This window comes from Camelina sativa, chromosome 12, assembly GCF_030686135.1.
Source record: "Camelina sativa cultivar CO46 ecotype springtype chromosome 12, ASM3068613v1".
Taxonomy (NCBI): Eukaryota; Viridiplantae; Streptophyta; class Magnoliopsida; order Brassicales; family Brassicaceae; genus Camelina; species Camelina sativa.
The window spans coordinates 39,379,724-39,401,402 of record NC_141891.1 but is presented as its reverse complement, the minus strand read 5'-3'; the positions used below and the strand labels follow the sequence as shown (position 1 = coordinate 39,401,402).

At 38.3% G+C, this 21,679-nt stretch overlaps 2 protein-coding genes across 16 annotated transcripts; both read right to left on the bottom strand.

The window, feature by feature from the left end:
* Positions 1-12,783: 12,783 nt before the first annotated feature.
* On the bottom strand, positions 12,784-17,506 carry LOC104732817 (WAT1-related protein At5g40210). 6 transcript variants are annotated; one of them, XM_010452415.3, is made up of 7 exons: positions 16,922-17,399; positions 16,778-16,843; positions 16,317-16,430; positions 15,688-15,880; positions 15,399-15,560; positions 15,150-15,298; positions 12,784-12,992 (listed from the first exon to the last, which is right to left on the bottom strand). In XM_010452415.3, exons 1-7 carry the CDS (start codon positions 17,113-17,115, stop codon positions 12,989-12,991), a joined length of 882 nt encoding a protein of 293 aa, XP_010450717.1. In that variant the 5' UTR covers positions 17,116-17,399; the 3' UTR covers positions 12,784-12,988. The 6 variants fall into 6 exon arrangements, with proteins under 6 accessions (XP_010450717.1, XP_010450716.2, XP_087334004.1 ...); XM_010452414.3 differs by lacking the exon at positions 12,784-12,992 and adding an exon at positions 14,718-15,017 and having other exon boundaries at positions 16,922-17,506; XM_087477878.1 differs by lacking the exon at positions 12,784-12,992 and adding an exon at positions 14,718-15,017 and having other exon boundaries at positions 16,317-16,435.
* Positions 17,507-17,568: 62 nt separating this feature from the next.
* On the bottom strand, positions 17,569-21,010 carry LOC104732816 (WAT1-related protein At5g40210). Of its 10 annotated transcripts, none has more exons than XM_010452413.3 (7): positions 20,643-21,010; positions 20,495-20,560; positions 19,140-19,253; positions 18,478-18,670; positions 18,142-18,303; positions 17,889-18,037; positions 17,569-17,792 (listed from the first exon to the last, which is right to left on the bottom strand). In XM_010452413.3, exons 1-7 carry the CDS (start codon positions 20,834-20,836, stop codon positions 17,657-17,659), a joined length of 1,014 nt encoding a protein of 337 aa, XP_010450715.1. In that variant the 5' UTR covers positions 20,837-21,010; the 3' UTR covers positions 17,569-17,656. The 10 variants fall into 10 exon arrangements, with proteins under 10 accessions (XP_010450715.1, XP_087334000.1, XP_087333998.1 ...); XM_087477874.1 differs by having other exon boundaries at positions 19,140-19,233; positions 20,643-20,931; XM_087477872.1 differs by having other exon boundaries at positions 19,140-19,258; positions 20,643-20,877.
* Positions 21,011-21,679: the final 669 nt, after the last annotated feature.

Below are 21,679 nucleotides of genomic sequence, written 5' to 3'. Positions count from 1 at the left end.
TCGGTTATCCTCATAATCAAAAGGGTTGGCGTGTTTATGACATGGAGACTCAAGATATTTTTGTTTCCCGTGATGTTATCTTTAACGAAGATATTTTTCCATCTAGCTCGTCTACTGTCTCCGATCAGCCTGTTGCATCTCCAGTTATACCACTACCGCTTGTTTCACCGAATGAATCGGTTGACGACACTGCACCTGAGACTCTTGAAAACAGGGGGAGTCTCCCTGCATCTCTCACTCCTACACTCGCTGATACTACTACAGTTGTTGAATCTACTCCGGCTCTTGGTAATGATGTTATTCCACCTCCTGAATCCGCTGCTGTTTCTGATGAGTTTTCTGATGACTTTGATGTTGGTACTGAACCGCTTGGTCGTGGTCATCGAACAAAGTTGCTGTCTACTCGACTTAAACCGTATGTCACGTACTCCGCACGTCACGCTGAAACCCTCATCTCTCTCAAGCCTACGTCTTCTCCGGCATCTTCAGGTACTTGTTTCTATCCTATAGCACATTATGTCTCTTGTGACAACTTTAGCTCTGCTCATCAAAATTTTCTTGCTGCTGTGACTATGGTTGATGAACATGTTACTTATAAGCAAGCTGTTCAAATATTAGAATGGTGTGATGCTATGCGCAAAGAGATCGATGCTTTAGAACTTAACAATACTTGGACGCTTGAACGTCTTCCTCCTAGCGTCAAAGCTCTTGGCTCTAAATGGGTGTATCGGCTTAAGTTCAATTCCGATGGTACACTTGAACGGTATAAAGCGCGGTTAGTGGCTCTTGGGAATCATCAAAAAGAGGGTGTTGATTTTTCAAAAACATTTGCTCCAGTTGCTAAACTACAAACAGTTCGTACCTTACTTGGTGTTGCTTCAGTTAAAAATTGGGAACTCCATCAGATGGATGTTCACAATGCCTTTTTACATGGTGACCTTGACGAGGATATCTACATGAAACCACCTCCGGGTTTTCTTCCAGCTGATCCGTCTCTTGTCTGTAAACTTAAAAAGTCTATCTATGGTATTCGGCAGGCTCCTCGTTGCTGGTTTTCTAAGTTATCTACAGCCCTCCTAGACTATGGCTTCGTTCGTTCTCACAAAGACAACTCTCTGTTTACTTATCGACGTGGTGGTGTTGTTCTGCATGTTCTTGTTTATGTTGATGACTTAATTGTTTGTGGTGCTGATTCTACAGTTCTACAATCATTTAAAGCTTATTTGTGTCGCTGTTTCAAGATGAAGGATCTCGGCGTCTTAAAGTACTTTCTTGGCATTGAGGTTGCTCGTGGACCTGATGGCATATTCTTATCTCAGCGGAAATATTGTCTTGATATCATTGATGAGTGTGGTCTTTCCGGCTCGTCTCCGTTCGATACTCCTATGGAGCAAAATCATACGCTGTTGGATTCCACGAGTGAACCGTACTCAGACCCGGCACAATATCGACGTCTTGTTGGACGGCTTGTCTATCTGACTCATACGCGTCCTGAACTGTGTTACGCTGTGAACATTCTTGCTCAGTTCATGCAGGTTCCTCTTGTCGATCATTGGGATGCGGCACAACGTGTGGTCCGTTACTTAAAGCCTTCTCCTGGTCAAGGTGTCGTTCTTTCTTCCACTGCTTTGCTCCAAGTGAATGCCTATTGTGATTCCGATTACAACAAATGTCCTTCTACTAGGCGGTCTCTTACTGGTTACATTTTTATGCTTGGTGATTCACCACTTCAATGGAAGACAAAGAAGCAAAGTCGTGTGTTTCTTTCATCAGCTGAGGCAGAGTATCGTGCCATGGCTATGACTTGTACGGAGCTCTTGTGGCTAAAGGAGGTTTTGCAGTTTCTTGGCGTCGATCATACTCAGCCCATGCGTGTATTCAGTGATAGTCAAGCAGCTCTTCAAATCGCAGCAAATTCTGTCTTTCATGAACGAACCAAGCATATTGAAAGTGATTGCCATTTTATTCGTGATGAGATTACTGCCGGTGTTATTTCTACTACTCACATTCCTACTAAAGAACAGCCGGCTGATATCTTCACTAAGGCTCTCGGTTGTGATCAGTTCAAGTATCTACGGTCCAAGTTGGGCGTTCTAAACTTACACGCTTCACCTTGAGGGGGAGTGTTACGGAAAAGGATATGTTCCATATCTTCTTGTGTATATCTTTAGTCAATATTCTCTACTTGTATATCAAGTCTCTTGTATCTATATATACTCTTTACCTATCAATAAGAAATCTAACGTTTTCTCTGAGATTTACACACTCTGCACGTATTTTTTTTTGGTACATTACCACGATCCACATTAACTTTCTAATTACACTTAAAAAAACTATTAAGGGAATTAATAATATATATTACAATAACAGTCTTTTTGAATAAATTATTTGATTGGTGAAAAAATATGAGACGATCTATTTTTTATGTTTACTTCAACAATATTTTTCTTTATGTAAAGGTGAGTATTTACATTTTTTTAGAAACAATAATTAATTATATAATTTTCATCATCATTTCTTTATCTTATATAAAATTAATTTTTTTCTTATAAAGTTAGCAACTTAAAACTAAAATAATTAAGCAATATTATAATTTCGAATTTTATGATATATATATATATAATTTCTGATCTTTTCTAAATTTTAAAGCTGTTAATATTTTTAAAACTGTTAAAAACAAAACTTTTGTTTTACATTTGGAAGTTTACAAAGGTTTTTTTTCTTTAAAAGATTTTCAATAAAATTAGGTATTCTTTTCTCTATTTTACTTTTATATAAAAAAATTTTTATTGAAGGTTTTGAATTTTTACATTTATTAAAATTTAGAATTGACACGTGTCACGATCTTAAAAAATATTCTCCTATCATATCTTTTTGATTTTGAAATTTAAATGTAGTGAATCATCATATAATACATTTAAATTTCAAAATTTCAAAATGTATCACAATATATGATTTTGAAGTTTATCACAATATATGTATCGCAGAAAAAGATACAATTTTAAATCACAACATATGATTTCGAAATTTAAATCACAATATATGCAGAAAAAATACATTTTTAAAATTTAAATAAGATAATTCTAATACAGATATAACAAGATAATACTAATTCTAGTTTTAAGTTATTACTTCTACGAGAAAAAAATTGAGGAAATTATACAACTAATTTAAAATTTAAAGTTTAGGTAATTTTTAAAAAGCATTAATTAAGAGGATTCAAAGTCTCTACATAATCACATAAAGTAAAAAAAAAAAAAAAAAAAAAAAAAAAAAAGAAGTCCTGAAATTGGTCTTGACCTTAATAATACCAGTCTCCAAGTTATAAGTAAAAAATCTACTTAGCTTCTTCGTGTCCCAAATACTTCAGTTTCCGTTCATCTTTCTCCTTGTGCATCCCAAGTAAAGCGACGTAGTTTCTCTGAGACATCATCGTACTGCAAGTAAACCTCGGATCAATCCTTTAATACTCTTAGGAAAAGACTTGTACTCGAATGTCGCGGACGATAGATCAAAACTAAGGATAGTTTCGGATTCCACTCCGTTCTCCGGGTCGTTATTCACATGCCAGAAGATTTTATCGCCTGGAAGAGTCCGATCCCTCTTATGTCGAAGTAACGACGGATAAGGAAAATGATCGATACTCCAGCACGAAGATGACTTCACTGTGAAAATTTGGCCTCGAGACCAATATTTTGGAGCCATTATGGTTTCAGACAATGCTGAGAAGATCACGATCTTGTAATCATCAATTGTATGATCAGAACCGAAACCTATCATATCATGAGAACTGATTGGCTTAGATGATTTTGTTGATACCTTTCTTACTTGTCTCAGCAACGGATTCCAAACCGCTAAAGTTCTTTCTTGGAGCCGAACAGTCCACCGCAATGTCCGAGCACATCGAAGTCGACCAACCGTTTGTCACCGCACGTTAGATCAGCCTCTTCGACTGTCATTTTGGGATGACCGTTGTTTTCTTGTTCGTAAAGGATGCAACGAGGAAGAGAATCCCCATTGTCTTGGATCGCAAGAAGCTTTCTTGGAGCGTAAGTCATTAAGTTCTTGCTTCTTAGTAGCGATCTCCATCTTTTGCAGACACATATGAACCCTTGGAGTATATATGTCAATGATCAACTAAGAGGGTAGTTCGATAGCCCTAGAGAGGAATCTGATGTATATATTTTGTAATGTATCATTATCAATTTCGAGTCATTAATTCTTTGGATTTATGGTAAAAAGTTGTAAAATAGATGACGCATATCATCAATCTTTCAAAAAATATCACTTATAAAAAAATTAAACTGAATATTAAATATCAATACAATAAAGGGAGATTCTCAAAAATAGCACAAAAATAAGTTTTTGTTCCAAATTTAGCACATCATCTTTAAAATTCCAAAAATAGCACTAATCAATCTTATAAAATTAAATCCTAAATTCAAAATACTAAACCCTACACCTCAAAACTATACCCTAAATGTGAAATTGAGAACCCAAACATAAAAAAACAAATTCTAAAAATTAATTTTAAATATTTTAATGTGTTAAATAGTGCTATTTTTGGAAATTTATGAAATGTGTGCTATAATTGCCCATAAAACTTGATTTAGTGCTATTTTAGGGTATTTCTCTACAATAAAACTAGAATGTGTTGCTCTCCTCTTCTGACACATCAGCTTTAATTTTGAAGCTGGTGTTGACACATCAATTAAAACAGTTAACCGATCAAAATATAAGAATTAATACAACTCATCATATACTGCCAATAGAAATTGAATTATGTTCCACACATGTTGAACAATCAAGGCATATCACACATATAGCCCTTCCTACTGGGCTTCAATATTCATAATGGCCCAAATACATTAAATAAAGTGATACAACATCAATGATGAGTTAATGTATAACCAAATTAGATGAACATCTTCATCGCTCGCTTGTACAACCAAATTATATGAACATCTTCATCGCTTTCCCTGATTTACCGTTTTATGAGAAAAATATTTCTAAAGCAATGGCTCAGAATCATATACGTTTAATAAAATGAGGTAGACTTACTCTAAAATTTTCATTTTCTTTTGCTTGTTAGTTAAGAAATTTTTTCTTCTAAATAATATTTTTAACCCAAATTAAAAAATATTCACAACCCAATTAAAAAAATCAATATTAACATATATTTTTCAAGTCGTATATCTTCTCAAATAACTAAAAAAAAAAAGACTTAAGAGCATGACCAATGGTAGTTTCTCTTTGGAGTACTATTAATTAAAAAATAAAAAAATTATAATAAAGGAAGATAAAAATTGAGAAGCTTTCTTCTTCTAGATCCGTAAGAATCGATTTTCTGGACAAAGAGGACATGTATCAGTTTCTAATAGGTTTGTTTTCTTTTTCCAAATTTATTATTTTAATATATAATAATATATAATAATATTAAAAGAAAACAATTAAAATGTACTATTTTGAGAGAACGATGAGCGTTGCTGGGATGCAGATGGTCTAATAAATAAAAATCAATATTAACATATATTTTTTCAAGTCGTATATCTTCTCAAATAACTAAAAAAAAAAAGACATAAGAGCATGACCAATGGTAGTTTCTCTTAGGAGTATTATTAATTAATAAATAAAAAATTATAATAAAGGAAGATAAAAATTGAGAAGCTTTTTTCTTCTAGAACCGTAAGAATCGATTCTCTGGACAAAGAGGACATGTGTCAGTTTCTAATAGGTTTGTTTTCTTTTTCCAAACAAATTATTTTAATATTATAATAATATTAAAAGAAAACAATTAAAATGTATTATTTTGAGAGAACGATGAGCGCTTGAAACAACCCTTCCCGTTTTTTTTTTTTTTTTAATGCCTTAATTTACTAGTGGTCTCATACCCACTAACATCCTAACCACAATCAATAACCGCGGATAACCAAATAAAACAATTTCCATTAAACCAAAAGAATACCAACAACAATAATCCAATAACCAATAACGAAATAGAAAAGTTCCAACATCCTACAATGCTCTATCAACTCAATACTAGCAACCTAGCAATAGCTAGACCACAATCAATCAAGCCTCTAGAACATCCTCCTCCTCATCGCCTTGGATTCCACAATCACACTTTTCCTTTACCTGCACACCACAAACAACAATTGAGATGCGTAAGTATTATCATAAATACTTAGTGAGGCCGTCCTCCCATCTACTAGGTTATACACACAAGCATATGAGACCCTCAAGTTAAGCAAAACAAACAACACACAACAATACATCAAACCAGGAAAAACAAGTCTCGGATGAGACCAGTGTCGACCGACGCTTAACCGGTGCCGATCGATGCTGTGAACCTTGGTGTCGACCGATGCTTGAAAAGTGTCGATCGATGCAGACACAAACAGTGTCGACCGATGCTCAAATGGTGTCGATCGATGCCATACCTGCAGACGCGAACTGCACGAACACGAACGACGAATCCCGATTCCAAACATCCCGATTTCGTCCCCAAACTCACCCAAATGACACACAAACCTATGGGAAACTCGAAAACAACATACCCAAGCAACAAACACCACAGAAAGACAAGGAAACAGCCAAACAAAAGAGATCTCATGCTTAGATCAACCATGGTCAAGCACTCACCTCAAGAACAGGAAGATTGGATTGAGAAACGTGGAAAACAACACCTCTAGAAGCTCCCACTTCGTTTCCAGCAACAGCTAACACTTCTACAGCCTCAGATCTCTCCAAAATCTCCAAGAACAAGCCCAGAAAATCTCAGAAACGTTTTCTCTCTTTTCTCTCTTTTCTCTCTTTCTTTTTCACTCAACGGCGACAACAATGAGACTCCCAAAACCCTTAATTCGTCTCTTACACTTTAAATGCGATTTAGGGTTTTTTACTTGAACCAAACCGAACTAATCAGCAATTAAAACGAATCCGACCAAACCGGAACACTTGGTGTCGATCGATGCCCCCAAGGGTGTCGATCGACACCCACACCAAAATTACAAATATTGGTTCGCGGATGTTACAATTCTCCCCCACCAATATCGGTATCACATGAGTTGGGCCCGCACGGCCTTGAGCAAAACAAATACTGATGCGAACGAGTATCTCCCGGCTAGATCTACCTCAACATTTCCACAAAACTTTCCTTTTTTAGAAACTTTCTGATTCTGGAAACCTTCCTTTTGTGGAAACTTTCTATTTATGGAACTTTCCAAAAATAGAAACCCGAGCTATTTCCCTTTTCCCATGACAACAACAGTCAAACATAAAGAAAAATACTCATCTTATTAATCTCAAAAATGTCATAATCGTTACAATCTCAACGAAAATACATCAGAAAAAGCAAAATACAACAATCGGAGCCATCCACCCGCATCCCGAGCACCACCTCATCTTGATACTTAGTCGCACAACCAACCACCCCTAAGCGACCAAATATCAATAGAGATGGGCTGGAATACTCCGTACCCGCTCCAGCCACGGACTACAACTCGGACCCGGCTAGACAAGCTCAAGTCGCGGTCTGCTTCTCAAACCACTTCTTAAACCTTGCCTTCATCCTCGCCTCGGGCTCCCAAGTCTGCTCCTCTACTCCGTCACAGTCCCACAAGACTCTCATCAAAGGAATCTTCTTCTTCCGAAGTTCCTTGACTCTCCTCTCGAGCACCCTCAATGGTCTCGCCTCTAAAGTCATGTTAGGCTGAAGATCCTCAGGAATCTTAGCCAACAGCTGAACACCCTCATGAAGACACTTCCTCAGCATCGACACATGAAATACCTTATGGAACGCACGCATAACCTCAGGCAACTCCAACCGGTATGCCACTGGTCCCACCCGCTCAACCACTCTGAACGGACCCATGTACCTTGGACTCAACTTAGTCTCCGTCAATGACCTGTTCGGACCCCGCAACATGGCCATCTTGAGGTACACTCTATCACCAACCTGAAACTCAAGATCCTTTCTCCTCTTATCAGCATAGCTCTTCTGCCGATCCTGAGCCTCCTTCATGTTCAGCCTCAACACCCGAATCTTCTCCGAGGTCTCCTGAACAAAATCTGCACCAAATATGCTCCTCTCCCCCACCTGAGTCCAACATAATGGTGTAAGACACGGCCTCCCATACAAGACCTCATAAGGAGCCATCCCAATACTAGCCTGGTAGCTGTTGTTATAAGCAAACTCCACCAAGCTCAGGTGATCTGCCCAATGACCACCCCAATCCAGCACACACACATCCTCAATAAATCCTCCAAAATCTGGATCGTCCTCTCTGACTGACCGTCCGTCTGAGGATGATAGGCTGTACTCATATGCACCTTCGTGCCCATCTCTGCCTGAAATGTCCTCCAGAACACCGAAGTGAACTTGGAATCTCTATCAGACACAATACTAGCAGGCACATCGTGCAATCTGACTATCTCCCTCACGTACTTCTTGGCCAAAACCGCTGCTCCATCAGTTTTCTTGATGGCCAGAAAATGCGCAGACTTAGTCAAACGGTCCACAATGACCCAAATAGCATCAAACGTCCTCGACACAGGCAAACCCACCACAAAGTCCATCGTGATCAAATCCCACTTCCACTCTGGAATAGGCAAACTCTGTAATAAACCACCAGGAACCTGATGCTCTGCCTTCACCAGCTGGCAAGTATCACACTTCGCCACCCAGTCAGCTACGTCCTTCTTCATCCCGACCCAGTGATAATACCGCTTAAGGTCACGGTACATCTTGGCCGCCCCTGGATGAATAGAGAACTTGCTCGAATGAGCCTCTCTCAGTATCTCCTGCCTCAAATCCTCACCCTTGGGCACACAGATCCGACCATGCACAAGGATAGTACCATTAGCAGAAACCTGATACTCTGCACCCGCAGCCTTAGAGGCATTCACCAGCCTCTCATCGCTCTCCTGAGCTAACCTCACTCTGCTCAACAAATCCGCTCTATCAGCTGCCTCCAAACCCAAAGGTTCCTGTGAGATAGCACACAAACTCAATGCACTAATCTCACCTATCAACGCCTCCATATCCTGCTCCTGAGCCGAAGCCACCCGCTTCCGACTCAAGGCATCTGCAACCAGGTTAGCTTTACCAGGATGGTAAGCTATATCCAAATCATAATCCGCTAATAACTCCATCCAACGCCTCTGCCTCAAATTCAGCTCAGGCTGAGTAAAAATGTACTTCAGACTCTTGTGATCTGTAAATATCTGTACCTTCCCACCATACAGATAGGATCTCCAAATCTTAAGAGCAAAGATCACTGCTGCCATCTCCAAATCATGAGTAGGATAATTAGCTTCATGCTTCCGCAACTGCCGCGAAGCATAGGCTATAACCTTCCCCTGCTGCATAAGTACACAACCCAACCCCACTCTAGAAGCGTCTGTATACACAACATAAGGCTCGTCCTGCTCAGGCAGTGCTAACACCGGCGTGGTAGTCAACATCTGCTTGAGACTTGCGAAACTTGCCTCACACTCTGGTGACCACACAAATGGGACATCCTTCCCTGTAAGCTTAGTCATCGGCTGAGCCATACTCGCAAAACCCCGAACAAACCTCCTGTAGTAACCTGCTAACCCCAGGAAACTCCGAATCTCAGTAGCACTCTGCGGCCTCGGCCACTCCCAAATGGACTGAATCTTCTCTGGATCCACTGAAACTCCCTCAACTGAAACAATATGACCCAATAACCCCATCTCACGCTGCCAGAAACTGCACTTACTCAGCTTAGCAAACAACTTCTGCTCCCGCAGCTTCTCCAACACTGCTCTCAAATGTACTGCATGCTCCTCAGGACTCTTAGAATATACCAGGATGTCGTCGATGAAAATGATGACTGACACGTCCAGAAACTCCTGGAACACGCTGTTCATCAATCTCATAAACGCACCTGGCGCATTTGTCAACCCAAACGGCATCACCACAAACTCGTAGTGCCCATATCTCGTCCTGAAGGCTGTCTTCCTCACATCTGCCTCATGTATAGGAATCTGATGATATCTTGATGCCAAGTCAATCTTGGAGAACCAAGTAGCACCCCTCAACAGATCCAACAACTCATCAATCCTCGGGAGAGGGTACTTGTTCTTCACAGTAACTCGGTTCAAACCCCGATAGTCAATACACAACCGAAAACTCCCATCCTTCTTCTTAACAAACAGCACCGGAGCTCCCCACGGTGAACAACTAGGACGGATAAAACCCTTACTCAACAAATCCTCCAGCTGCTTCTTCAGCTCTGCCATCTCTGCTGGAGCCAACCTGTAAGGAGCCTTGGATAACGGCATCGTCCCCGGTTCCAGCTCAATAGTAAAAGGATCCGACCGAGATGGTGGTAATCCCTGCAATGACTGGAACACATCCTCAAAGTCCTCCACAACTGGAATACCGCTAACCGTAGACTTCCCCACTGACTCTGGCATAGATATAGTAACCAGATAAGCCTCACGGCCCTTCTCGATCATCTTCCCAGCATGAACGGCTGAGATCATGAGACTCCCCGAAGTCGGTCTAATGCCCTGAAAAACCAACTTCCCTCTTGGACGCTCAAACTCCACTCTACCCCGATAGCAATCCAAATGCACCTTATACCGATGCAACCAATCCATACCAAGAATAACATCATACAACTCCACAGGACTGATAAGTAAATCCGCTGGCCACGACTCTCTTGCGATCTGAATATCAACTCCTCCAGCTCGTCCAATAACCCTCAGGAACTTGCCTCCCGCAACTCTGACAACTCCTGAATGCTCTCCAGAATCCCCTCTGATCCCCGCACTCTCGGCACACTCCGGAGTAATGAAGCTATGAGAAGCTCCAAAATCAAACATAACATGGGACTTAAACCCGCCCACCAACAAGGTCCCTACACAAACCTCATGTGTTGAGAACCTAACACTTGACCACAAGCAAAAACAAATATAATCTGAACTATTGAATTGACTAAGTTCGAATCTCAGAAGTTATACCTGTGATCGCTCCTGCACTAGTGCCACCGGGCTCCTGGGTCGAGTACACCTGAGACGTCGGCTCGATCCAACCCACCGGCTGCACACCGTGCTGCACACCCTGCTGCATCCCTGGCTGAGCTCCAGCCTGCAACACTGCTACTGCCCTCTGCTGCAACTTGGGACAACGAGGCTTGATGTGCCCCGTCTCTCTGCAATAGTAACACACTCGGGTATCTATCCGCGGCTCCGTCACCGCCCGCTGCTCTGTCACTGCCCGCTGCTCACCTCTCTGTGGACAGCTAGTCACCTTGTGGTCCCTGCTACCACACCCAAAGCATCTCGCACCCCCGTGCCTCGATCTCTGCATAACATCAAACTTCCGTTTCTGTCCCTGCGCAGGCTTGCCGCCCTTGCTAGGAACAGAAAGCGGCTGAGACTGCTGTGGCTGCACCGAAGAACTGACCACAACCACCTGTGACCTCAAGTCATCCTCTATCCCAGCTGCCACCTCAACCAACTCCGCTCTCGTAGCATAGCTCCTCACTCTGCACCGAGTCCTCAAATCATCCCGCAGAGCCAACAAAAACCCCCGCACCTGAGCCGACTCTGGCTCCCATGCCCTGCCTGCATACCCCACAAGCCGACTGAACTCTGCATCCAGCTCCCGCACTGTACGGTCCCCCTGAGTCAACCCCAAGAACCGTGCCTCCATACGATCAAGAGCCTCCTGAGGAAAATACTTGGAGTTAAACTCCCTCACAAAATCTCCCCAAGACATACCCCGCTGCACCCTCCGTGCTGTCACCGACCTCCACCACACACGTGCATCTCCTGACAAGTAAAACACTGCCAGATCCACCCTGTACCGGTCGGGACACCTAAGCGAAAGGAAAATATCCTCCATTCGCTCTCTCCACTCATCCGCTACACTCAGATCGGTACTTCCTGAGAAATACCCTGCTCCCACATGCCGCAGCTGCTCCATCATCCGCACATACTGAGCATCCACTACCTCGGCCCCCGGCTGCACACCTGCCTGCAAACCCGCCACAGGCTGCACCGCTGGAATCTGCCCACCACCCACGGGCGGCACTACTAGATCCTGCCCACCAACCACTGGTGGCACAATTGGATCCTGCCCACCAACCACTGGCGGCACAACTGCTGGAAGTCGCTGCAAAACCTGAGCTAGCAAGTCCATCAAGACATCCTCCCTGCCCGGAGCACCCTCAGCTGCAACCCCCACACCCAGGGCAACACCGTGACCGACACCGGGTCCATCCGCCCTGCCGTCACCCAAACCAGCCTGGTCTCCAGACACACTAGGATGAACCTGTGACTCCGCCACCTCCTCACTGGCCATGCTCTGGGTCACATTCACACTGGCCTCAGGAACCTGACCTCGTCCCCGACCACGACCACGACCACGCCCACGACCACGACCACGACCACGACCGCGACCAACAGCATCCTCACCTCTAACCATCTGTATCATCCAAGAACAGAAGACTAAGCAAACAATAATTCTAATACACAAAAACACAACTTACCGTGGAATCACAAAACAGGCTCGAAGAGGATGTTCTAGGACTTCATGCCACACACAATTGACTGACTCACACAGTCAATCATAGCATGGAATCCTAAACATCAACAGCAAAAGCACAATGAACCCTAGACCTAGAACCGTAAGGGCTCTGATACCAAAATGAAACAACCCTTCCCGTTTTTTTTTTTTTTTTTTTAATGCCTTAATTTACTAGTGGTCCCATACCCACTAACATCCTAACCACAATCAATAACCGCGGATAACCAAATAAAACAATTTCCATTAAACCAAAAGAATACCAACAACAATAATCCAATAACCAATAACGAAATAGCAAAGTTCCAACATCCTACAATGCTCTATCAACTCAATACTAGCAACCTAACAATAGCTTGACCACAATCAATCAAGCCTCTAGAACATCCTCCTCCTCATCGCATTGGATTCCACGATCACACTTTTCCTTTACCTGCACACCACAAACAACAATTGAGATGCGTAAGTATTATCATAAATACTTAGTGAGGTCGTCCTCCCATGTACTAGGTTATACACACAAGCATATGAGACCCTCAAGTTAAGCAAAACAAACAACACACAACAATACATCAAACCAGGAAAAACAAGTCTCGGATGAGACCAGTGTCGACCGACGCTTAACCGGTGCCGATCGATGCTGTGAACCTTGGTGTCGACCGATGCTTGAAAAGTGTCGATCGATGCTGACACAAACAGTGTCGACCGATGCTCAAATGGTGTCGATCGATGCCATACCTGCAGACGCGAACTGCACGAACACGAACGACGAATCCCGATTCCAAACATCCCGATTTCGTCCCCAAACTCACCCAAATGACACACAAACCTATGGGAAACTCGAAAACAACATACCCAAGCAACAAACAAGACAAGGAAACAGCCAAACAAAAGAGATCTCATGCTTAGATCAACCATGGTCAAGCACTCACCTCAAGAACAGGAAGATTGGATTGAGAAACGTGGAAAACAACACCTCCAGAAGCTCCCCCTTCGTTTTCAGCAACAGCTAACACTTCTACAGCCTCAGATCTCTCCAAAATCTCCAAGAACAAGCCCAGAAAATCTCAGAAACGTTTTCTCTCTTTTCTCTCTTTCTTTTTCACTCAACGGCGACAACAATGAGACTCCCAAAACCCTTAATTCGTCTCTTACACTTTAAATGCGATTTAGGGATTTTTACTTGAACCAAACCGAACCAATCAGCAATTAAAACGAATCCGACCAAACCGGAACACTTGGTGTCGATCGATGCCCCCAAGAGTGTCGATCGACACCCACACCAAAATTACAAAAATTGGTTCGCGGATGTTACAGCGCTGCTGGGATGTAGATGGTCTAATATATCTAAATAAAAAATTCCTCCTTCTAGCAGCTGCCTCTTTCTATTTTTCTTTATTCGAATTCCATCGAGTTAAGCAAAAGCCGAGACTGTGGATCATGTGGAAAATAAAATGTGCTGCTATCTTCGAATATAAGACTTTTTATGAGTTTTTTTTTCTGATTTATCTTTGTGTTCATGGTTTTGGATAGAAGAGAAATTTTGAGTTTTCCCGATTGAATCTCGTTACGAATTTAGTATTCGCCTTGATTGAGGGTAGAAGGAAAATTTGACACTTTCAGAGTATTTTTTTTTGTTAGGTGATTGAAGATTATGAATAAAGTTTGAAGCTTTATAATGTAAACAAGTTCTGGCTTGTGAACATTGTCCAAATTGGTATGGAACTATAGGATTTAGCTCAATGGTGTTTGCTTTAGATCTATTACTAAGTTATTTTATGAACTAAACTGCGAATTGAATATGTGAGCTCATATTCATGACATAGTTGTTTTTTTTTTGTTTTATCTGGAATTAAGTTTTTGGAAGGTTTGTTTTTGAGATCGCAGTTTAAGAATTTTAGACCATTGTAATAAATTATGCTTGATAATAAAAAATTTAACCATAAAAAAACACTGTATAACAATTATGTGATTAAGTTTGTATAAACTACAAAAAATACATCATAAATTCAAACTATATTAATAATATATCTCTCCCACAAAAGTTAAAGAAAATAAAATAGAACATACATTAGGGTTAGTTAGTCTATTATACAATTAAGTATTTAAGTCTATCCGATTTAAATATAAATATTTATAAGTCATCTTAAATTTGAGATTTTTCTTTATTTTATTAATGCATCTTCTATCTTATCATTGTATAAACCATAGTTTTTACAGTTAATCTACTTTTTTTTAATTATATTTTCAATAATTCAATATATCTAAAAATAGTTATAAAAAGTATCCCGCGGCGTAGCGCTGGTCTAATCTAGTTTGCTTTTAATAAACCAAGAGAGGAGCTTTATGTGAAGGAGACGACGACTCTATGATTCCTAAAATGTCCACTTTGTCTTCCTTGGTTTTACCCCACAACACCATATAAAATCCTATTGAGATAAATATTCCTCCTATCACACTGTAATCAAACAAACCAAAAAAGAGAAGTGAGAAATATGATTTTTTTTTTTTTTTTTTTTTTTTGAATTACTAGATTATGGACATAGTGAAACTAATATCATGAAGAAAAAGAGATAACTTTGTGTTATACCTTCCAAGGTAGAGCGACTCGCCGAGGAAAATGAAAGTTGATGCGGCTGCGATCAGTATAGATACCGGTTTGAACATTGACAAATACACAGGTCCCTTATGACTCACAGCCCACGAATGTATAACATAGTATCCCGAATTCAAGGTCCCCTATGAAAAATTGTTTATTCCATTTATCATCAAGACCAAGAAAAACGAACAAATGAACAAACATCTAAAACCAAAAAGTATTGCAAATTTTGGTAAATACCGTTGCTACAACGCTAATCAAAGTTATGTCAAATCTTATGATCCATGCCTTTGGGTCGTCCTTCTCAGCCAAAAGACTAACGAATGCACACACAACAGCGACGAAAACATTGTGCACGAGCGTCACAACGACCGCAGATGGGTACCGGCTCATTGTGTGAGCCTATAATTATTCACCCGAATGCCAGAGTTATAAACTAATTCAATGATATTCTTGATATAACATTATCTTGTAGCGAGATTGTATTTTTTATTTTTAAGTGGATATAAAAATGTTTATGTGTATATACCATAACAAGGTAAGAGACGGAGACAAGGATGTATTGAAGAGCAAGAAGGCCACCGCCGATGACCCAATCGGAATGTGAAGACATTAACTTTGGACCGTGGTAAAGAGTAACAACAAGTGCACCTATTATAGACACTATTGTCCCCAACACTTTGGCTATACTACTCTTTTTCTTAAGAGATATTTTCTCCATTCTTCACCAAAAAAAAGTGCAAGTTAAATTAGTTTACGTTTGATACCTTATTAAAATCAATATTGAAATAATTTTTGTTGATATGCATGATTTGATTGGTAAAGTTTCCTATCTTATTGTAATTTGCGTTCCATGTTTCCACACGTTTATGAGTGATGCTTTGTCAACACGTTTTCAGTAATATTAAAAAGAAACTTCTACGCATTGTACAAATTTAATCTAATCCCGTGGACACAACGCAGATCTCGCGGCGAGAAACGTGCCCCTAATGTTACCATGATTGAAGAGAGACTATTTGGACTAACTTTGAGAATCAACAACTACATTGACAACTTATGTTGGATTCCTTAAAACATAAGCAACCAACCTTATAAAACATTTTAAAAAGCTAAATAATTTCAACTAACTATTTGGGATATTTAGGGGAAAAAGATTACCGGAAAATAACGGCGAGGATGAAGGTAAAAGCAGGATTGACATTGCTCATGGCCGAAGATAAAGTCGGTGAGCTGTATTTGATCCCATTGTAGCCTGCGATTTGAAATGCACTTCTGTTCTTTTTATGAAAACAAATACAAAAAAAAAAAAAGTAAGAATTGTTTTTCTATATAATTATTCTTACAAACAAATTTTTTTTTTCTTACAAACATTTTTTTTTTTATAAAAGTAAGAATTTATCTGAATACGTGTTATTTTTGCATAGCTTTTTAAAGTATACTCTCGCACAAACACGGGTTAAGGTATCAAATTCAAGAACCATTGAAAAAGTTAAATGAAATTGAAATATTTTATATACAATTCAAGAACCAACCAACAAGTGGTTTGAAACCTAGCTAGGAAGATGTATGAATTCAAATTGCTTCTAAATTTAGGATTACAAAATAGAAATTGTACTTACGCAATCAGACCAAGAATCCCCATGTTGCATAGGATCGAAAACGTCAATGGAGGGAGAGATCTTGTTCTGTAGAGATAAGGCTATATATAAGAGCAATTACTTATCAAAAATTTGAAACAGAGTGGTGAGAATGAGAAGATGAACCTGAAGGAGAGGAAGGTAAGAGGAAGTAGAAGAAGAGATCCAAAAGTGTAAGAATAGACAAGAACCACAAATGGGCTAAGTCCTTTGGAAGTTGCTGCTTTGACAAGAGTGTTTACTCCGACGTTAGAGAACTCCGTCGCAACCATTGCCGTCAAGATCCAGCCATCTCTGTTTCCTAACCTTCCCGGAGCCATGTTTAGTAGTACTTCTTGGCTTTCTTCTTTTCCTCTCTCAAATTTGAGATTTTATTAGTGTCTTCTTAAATTTATTGGGGTCCTTACGAGAAAAGACAGGTGAAACAGTCTCCATCAAATTAATGATTAATGTCATCTTGTAATTATAGTTGGTAAGACATTTGTAATTTCAAATGCTCTAATCATGTAATCATGAAAATTGCAAAGAAATATTGTAATGTCTTTTTTTTTTTTTCCGTCTCTTTTCTTCCAGTTTGAAATTTCCTTCCAATTACTGTGTGGTTGACAAAAAAGAAAAAAAGACAAAAAATAATGTCTATCATTAAGTTTTCAAAATATTCAACACATAATGTTAAAAAAAAAATTCATGTCATCTTTCAACTTTTGTTTTTTTTTTTTTTTTTTTTTTTTTGTGAATTTACGGAAATGTTCAGTTACGGAGGAAGATTTGCGTTGTCATCTTTCAACACATATCAATATATCATCAATCTTTCTAAAATATCACTTATAAAAATTAAAACTGAATATTAAATATTTGCTTTTAATTAACCAAGAGAGGAGCTTTATGTGAAGAAGACGACGACTCCATGGTTCCTAAAATGTCCACTTTGTCTTCCTTGGCTTTACCCCACAACACCATGTAAAATCCTATTGATATAAATATTCCACCTATCACACTGTGTAATGTAATCAAACAAACAAAAAAAAAGAGGAGAATTGATAAATAAGATTAGACATAATAGTGAAACCAAAGAGATAAGTTTGTGGTATACCTTCCAAGGTAGAGTGACTCGCCGAGGAAAATGAAACTTGACGTGGCTGCAATCAATATAGATAACGGTTTGAACATCGACAAATACACAGGTCCCTTATGACTCACAGCCCACGTATGTATAACATAGTTTCCCGAATTCAAAGTCCCCTATGAAAAAATGTTTACTCCAGTTATCATCAAGACTAAGACAAACGAACGAATTAACAAACATCTAAAACCAAAAAGTATTGCAAAATTTTGTAAATATATACCATTGCTACAACGCTAATCAAATTTATGTCAAATCTTATGATCCATGCCTTTGGATCGTCCTTCTCCGCGAAAAGACTAACAAATGCACACACAACAGCAATGCAAATATTGTGCACGAGCGTCACAACGACCGCAGATGGATACCGGCTCATTGTGTGAGCCTATAATTACCGGAATTTTGAGTTAATTATCATATATTAGGCCAAAGTATACTATTTCAATCATATTTTGGATATAACATTATCGTGCAGATTGTATATTTTTCTTAATCATATATATATATATACATATATATATATATATGTATATGTAAAGATGTGTGTGTATATCTATACCATAACAAGGTAAGAGACGGATATAAGGATGTATTGAAGAGCAAGAAGGCCACCGCCGATGGCCCAGTCGGAATGTGAAGACATTAACTTTGGACCATGGTAAAGAGTAACAACAAGTGCACCTATTATAGACATTAGTGTTCCCAACACTTTGGCTACACTACTCTTTTCCCTTAGAGATATATTCTCCATTCTTCATATAAAAAAAGTGTAAGTTAGTAAATATAAAAAGTCAAAAGCTACTCCAGTGTCTTTAACAACAACAAAAAGGAAAAAAAAACAAACAAAATCCACTCTATCGATCATACCGTAAGACCCCTCGACACACACTGAATAATCAGGTCTAAAACTAATATATACATACATTGCTTTCCACGCGTTATTGATAATGCTTTTCACACACATGCATGTCCACACGTCTCAATAATATTAAAATGGGACTTGTGTGGAGTGTGGTACACATTTTTCAATTGTTATATTACACAATTAATTGTTAAGGATCTAAACTAGTAACAAATTTCCCGTGGCCTCCTTAAAGTTTACCGTTGGCCTCCTTAAAGTATAAGCAATCTTATAACGTAAAGCAAACAAAATCAGAAAAGCTGTGAACGGTTTCAACTAATTACTAACTATTTGGGATATTTAGGGGAAAAAGATATTACCGAAAAATAACGGCCAGGATGAAGGTAAAAGCAGGATTGACATTGCTCATGGCCGAAGATAGAGTCGGCGAGCTGTATTTGATCCCATTGTAGCCTGCGATTTGAAACGCACTTCTGTTCTTTTTATGAAAACAAAATATCAAAATGTAAGTAAAATGTCTTCCATAAACAATTCTTTTTATAGGTTCATTGCATACTTAGTTTGACTACGTTTTTTTTGTTCTTCTAATAGTAATAAAACTAAGAAGATACCTCTACTTGGTTAATGCGGAAAAAGAAAAGAAAAAAAAACTTCTAAGTCATTGCAATAAAAGGTAAAAAAAATATATATTTTTTTATCAATTATCCCCTCTTTATTAATTGGGAAGTACACGATAAAAATCTATATATACATTTGTTGAGACATTTATGAAATAAATTCTAAAGTTCAGACTTATTTATAAGTATGTCATTGAAATTAAATATTTTTTATTTAAATTTATAAATATGGTTTGATGAAATTACTCTCTTACAAAGATTGGGCTATAAGATTTTCACATTAAATAGAGAGATATTGGTTTACTTTGGACAATGATCACAGCCGAGATTTGTGATGTAACTTTTTGATTCTCAAATTACTAATAGGGAGCTTATTTTTATTTAATACGTCAAAAATTATAAGGATTCTATGCACACCACAACTATATATTCCAAAGTGTCTAATTATAAATAGATGAGACAAACAAAATTATAATATCACAATATAGTATACTCTTATAATTAAAAAAATTCAAGATAATTTCAAATAATATTATTTATACATTGCAAACTAAATAAACACATACAAAAAACTGTACAATTAATACTAAATAAAATTTAATTGACACTATGATATCCTAACTTTACTAGAACACACTACACCTAAAATATACTATTTATACACTACATAATATATTGATGCAACATATTGTTCACTTAAAATTTTCAAAACATTACATACATATATAAGTAGTATAATAAAAATTATATTTTACATTTTTAAATTAAAAATTAGTATCACGGTGTACCGCGGTGAACATCTAGTAACTTTCATAAGGGTATAGATTTACCCTAATAACAAAATTTGAACTCATTTTAAATACCAAGATCTTTTGATTTTCTTTATCCGTTTATGAATTATATTACCCGAGAAACATGGGCCAAGTAACTTACTACCTTTTATATGTCATTCAGAAACCATGGAAACTCAAATGTGATAGATATCTTTTTATATACAGTTCAAGAACCAACCAATAACTGATTTTGAAACCTAGCTAGGAAGAAGTATGAATTCAACTTGCTTCTAAATTTAGGATTACAAAATAAAAATTACTTACGCAATTAGACCAAGAATCCCCATGTTGCATAGGATCGAAAACGTCAACGGAGGGAGAGATCTTGTTCTGTAGAGGGGTCTTGTTATATATGTAAGAGAAATTACTTATCAAAAACTTGAAACAGAGTCGTGAGAATGAGAAGAGGAACCTCAAGGAGAAGAAGGTAAGAGGAAGAAGAAGAAGAGATCCAAAAGTGTAAGAATAGACAAGAACCACAAATGGGCTAAGTCCTTTGGAAGTTGCTGCTTTGACAAGAAGGTTTACTCCGACGTTAGAAATCTCCGACGCAACCATTGCCGTCAAGATCCAGCCATCTCCGTTACATAACCTTCCCGGAGCCATTTTTAGTAGTACTTCTTGGCTTTCTTCTTCTTCTCTCTCATATATAATTATTTTATTTTTTTCTTAATATATTGGGGTCCTGATGAGAAAAGACTGGTGAAACAGTGTCATCATGTAATTTTGTTTTTTTCCTTTTACATCTAATGACATATTCTAATTGTAGTTGGTTAAAACATTGGTAATGTCATCTTCAAATGCTTCCATTCTTATATAATTAAGTATTCAAATCATGTGATGTAACTCAATTAAATATGAAAATTGCAAAGATACAAGGTTCGAATGGTTATGGCAGGTTGAGCGAACAAATCCGCTTGTAGACCGGATTGCATTTTATTTATCATTCATAAACTATAGTTCGTATTATTGTGAACTGAGAAAATTTGGAAAAAAAAACTGTTCTAGACCAACTGTAAACCATTTTTACTTAAATAAATTAAGTCAGCAACAGTTTGTTGTCCACCTAAAATATAGAGTGAAGAATGAGTTCACGCTAACCGCAATATCCATTCAAAGTCATAATGTCCATTTATCATTAAAATTTTAAAAGAAAATTATCAAGGTATCCATAACATAATATATTCATTTTTTTATCAAAAAGTGAAGAAACATGATGTTATCTTTCAATTTTTTTTAGAGAAATTTTATTTTACAAGAGTCAAGGACTTGCACTATGTATAATTTTTTTGGTCAAGATTATATATAATATCTAAGACCATTTCCAATGGTGATTCTAAGATGTTTTAAATCTTCCGAGTTCGAGATAAGGAGGAAGAATGGGGCGACAGATAAAATGAAACTTTTCTAAACTCAAAAATATTAAAGTTAAATCAAAATGCCCAACAA

Bases quoted from the DNA above. Each gene is read 5' to 3' on its own strand.
- LOC104732817 (XM_010452414.3), bottom strand. From the start codon at position 17,115: ATGGCTCCGGGAAGGTTAGGAAACAGAGATGGCTGGATCTTGACGGCA. The intron at 16,431-16,777 runs GTAAGTACAATT...TAAAAAGAACAG, and splicing joins GGGATTCTTGGTCTGATTGC to AAGTGCATTTCAAATCGCAG. The intron at 15,299-15,398 runs GTATTTACCAAA...AATTTTTCATAG, and splicing joins TGATTAGCGTTGTAGCAACG to GGGACCTTGAATTCGGGATA.
- LOC104732816 (XM_010452411.3), bottom strand. From the start codon at position 20,836: ATGGCTCCGGGAAGGTTATGTAACGGAGATGGCTGGATCTTGACGGCA. The intron at 18,671-19,139 runs GTAATATCTTTT...TTTTATATGAAG, and splicing joins ATCCTGGCCGTTATTTTTCG to AATGGAGAATATATCTCTAA. The intron at 18,038-18,141 runs GTATATATTTAC...ATTTTTTCATAG, and splicing joins TGATTAGCGTTGTAGCAATG to GGGACTTTGAATTCGGGAAA.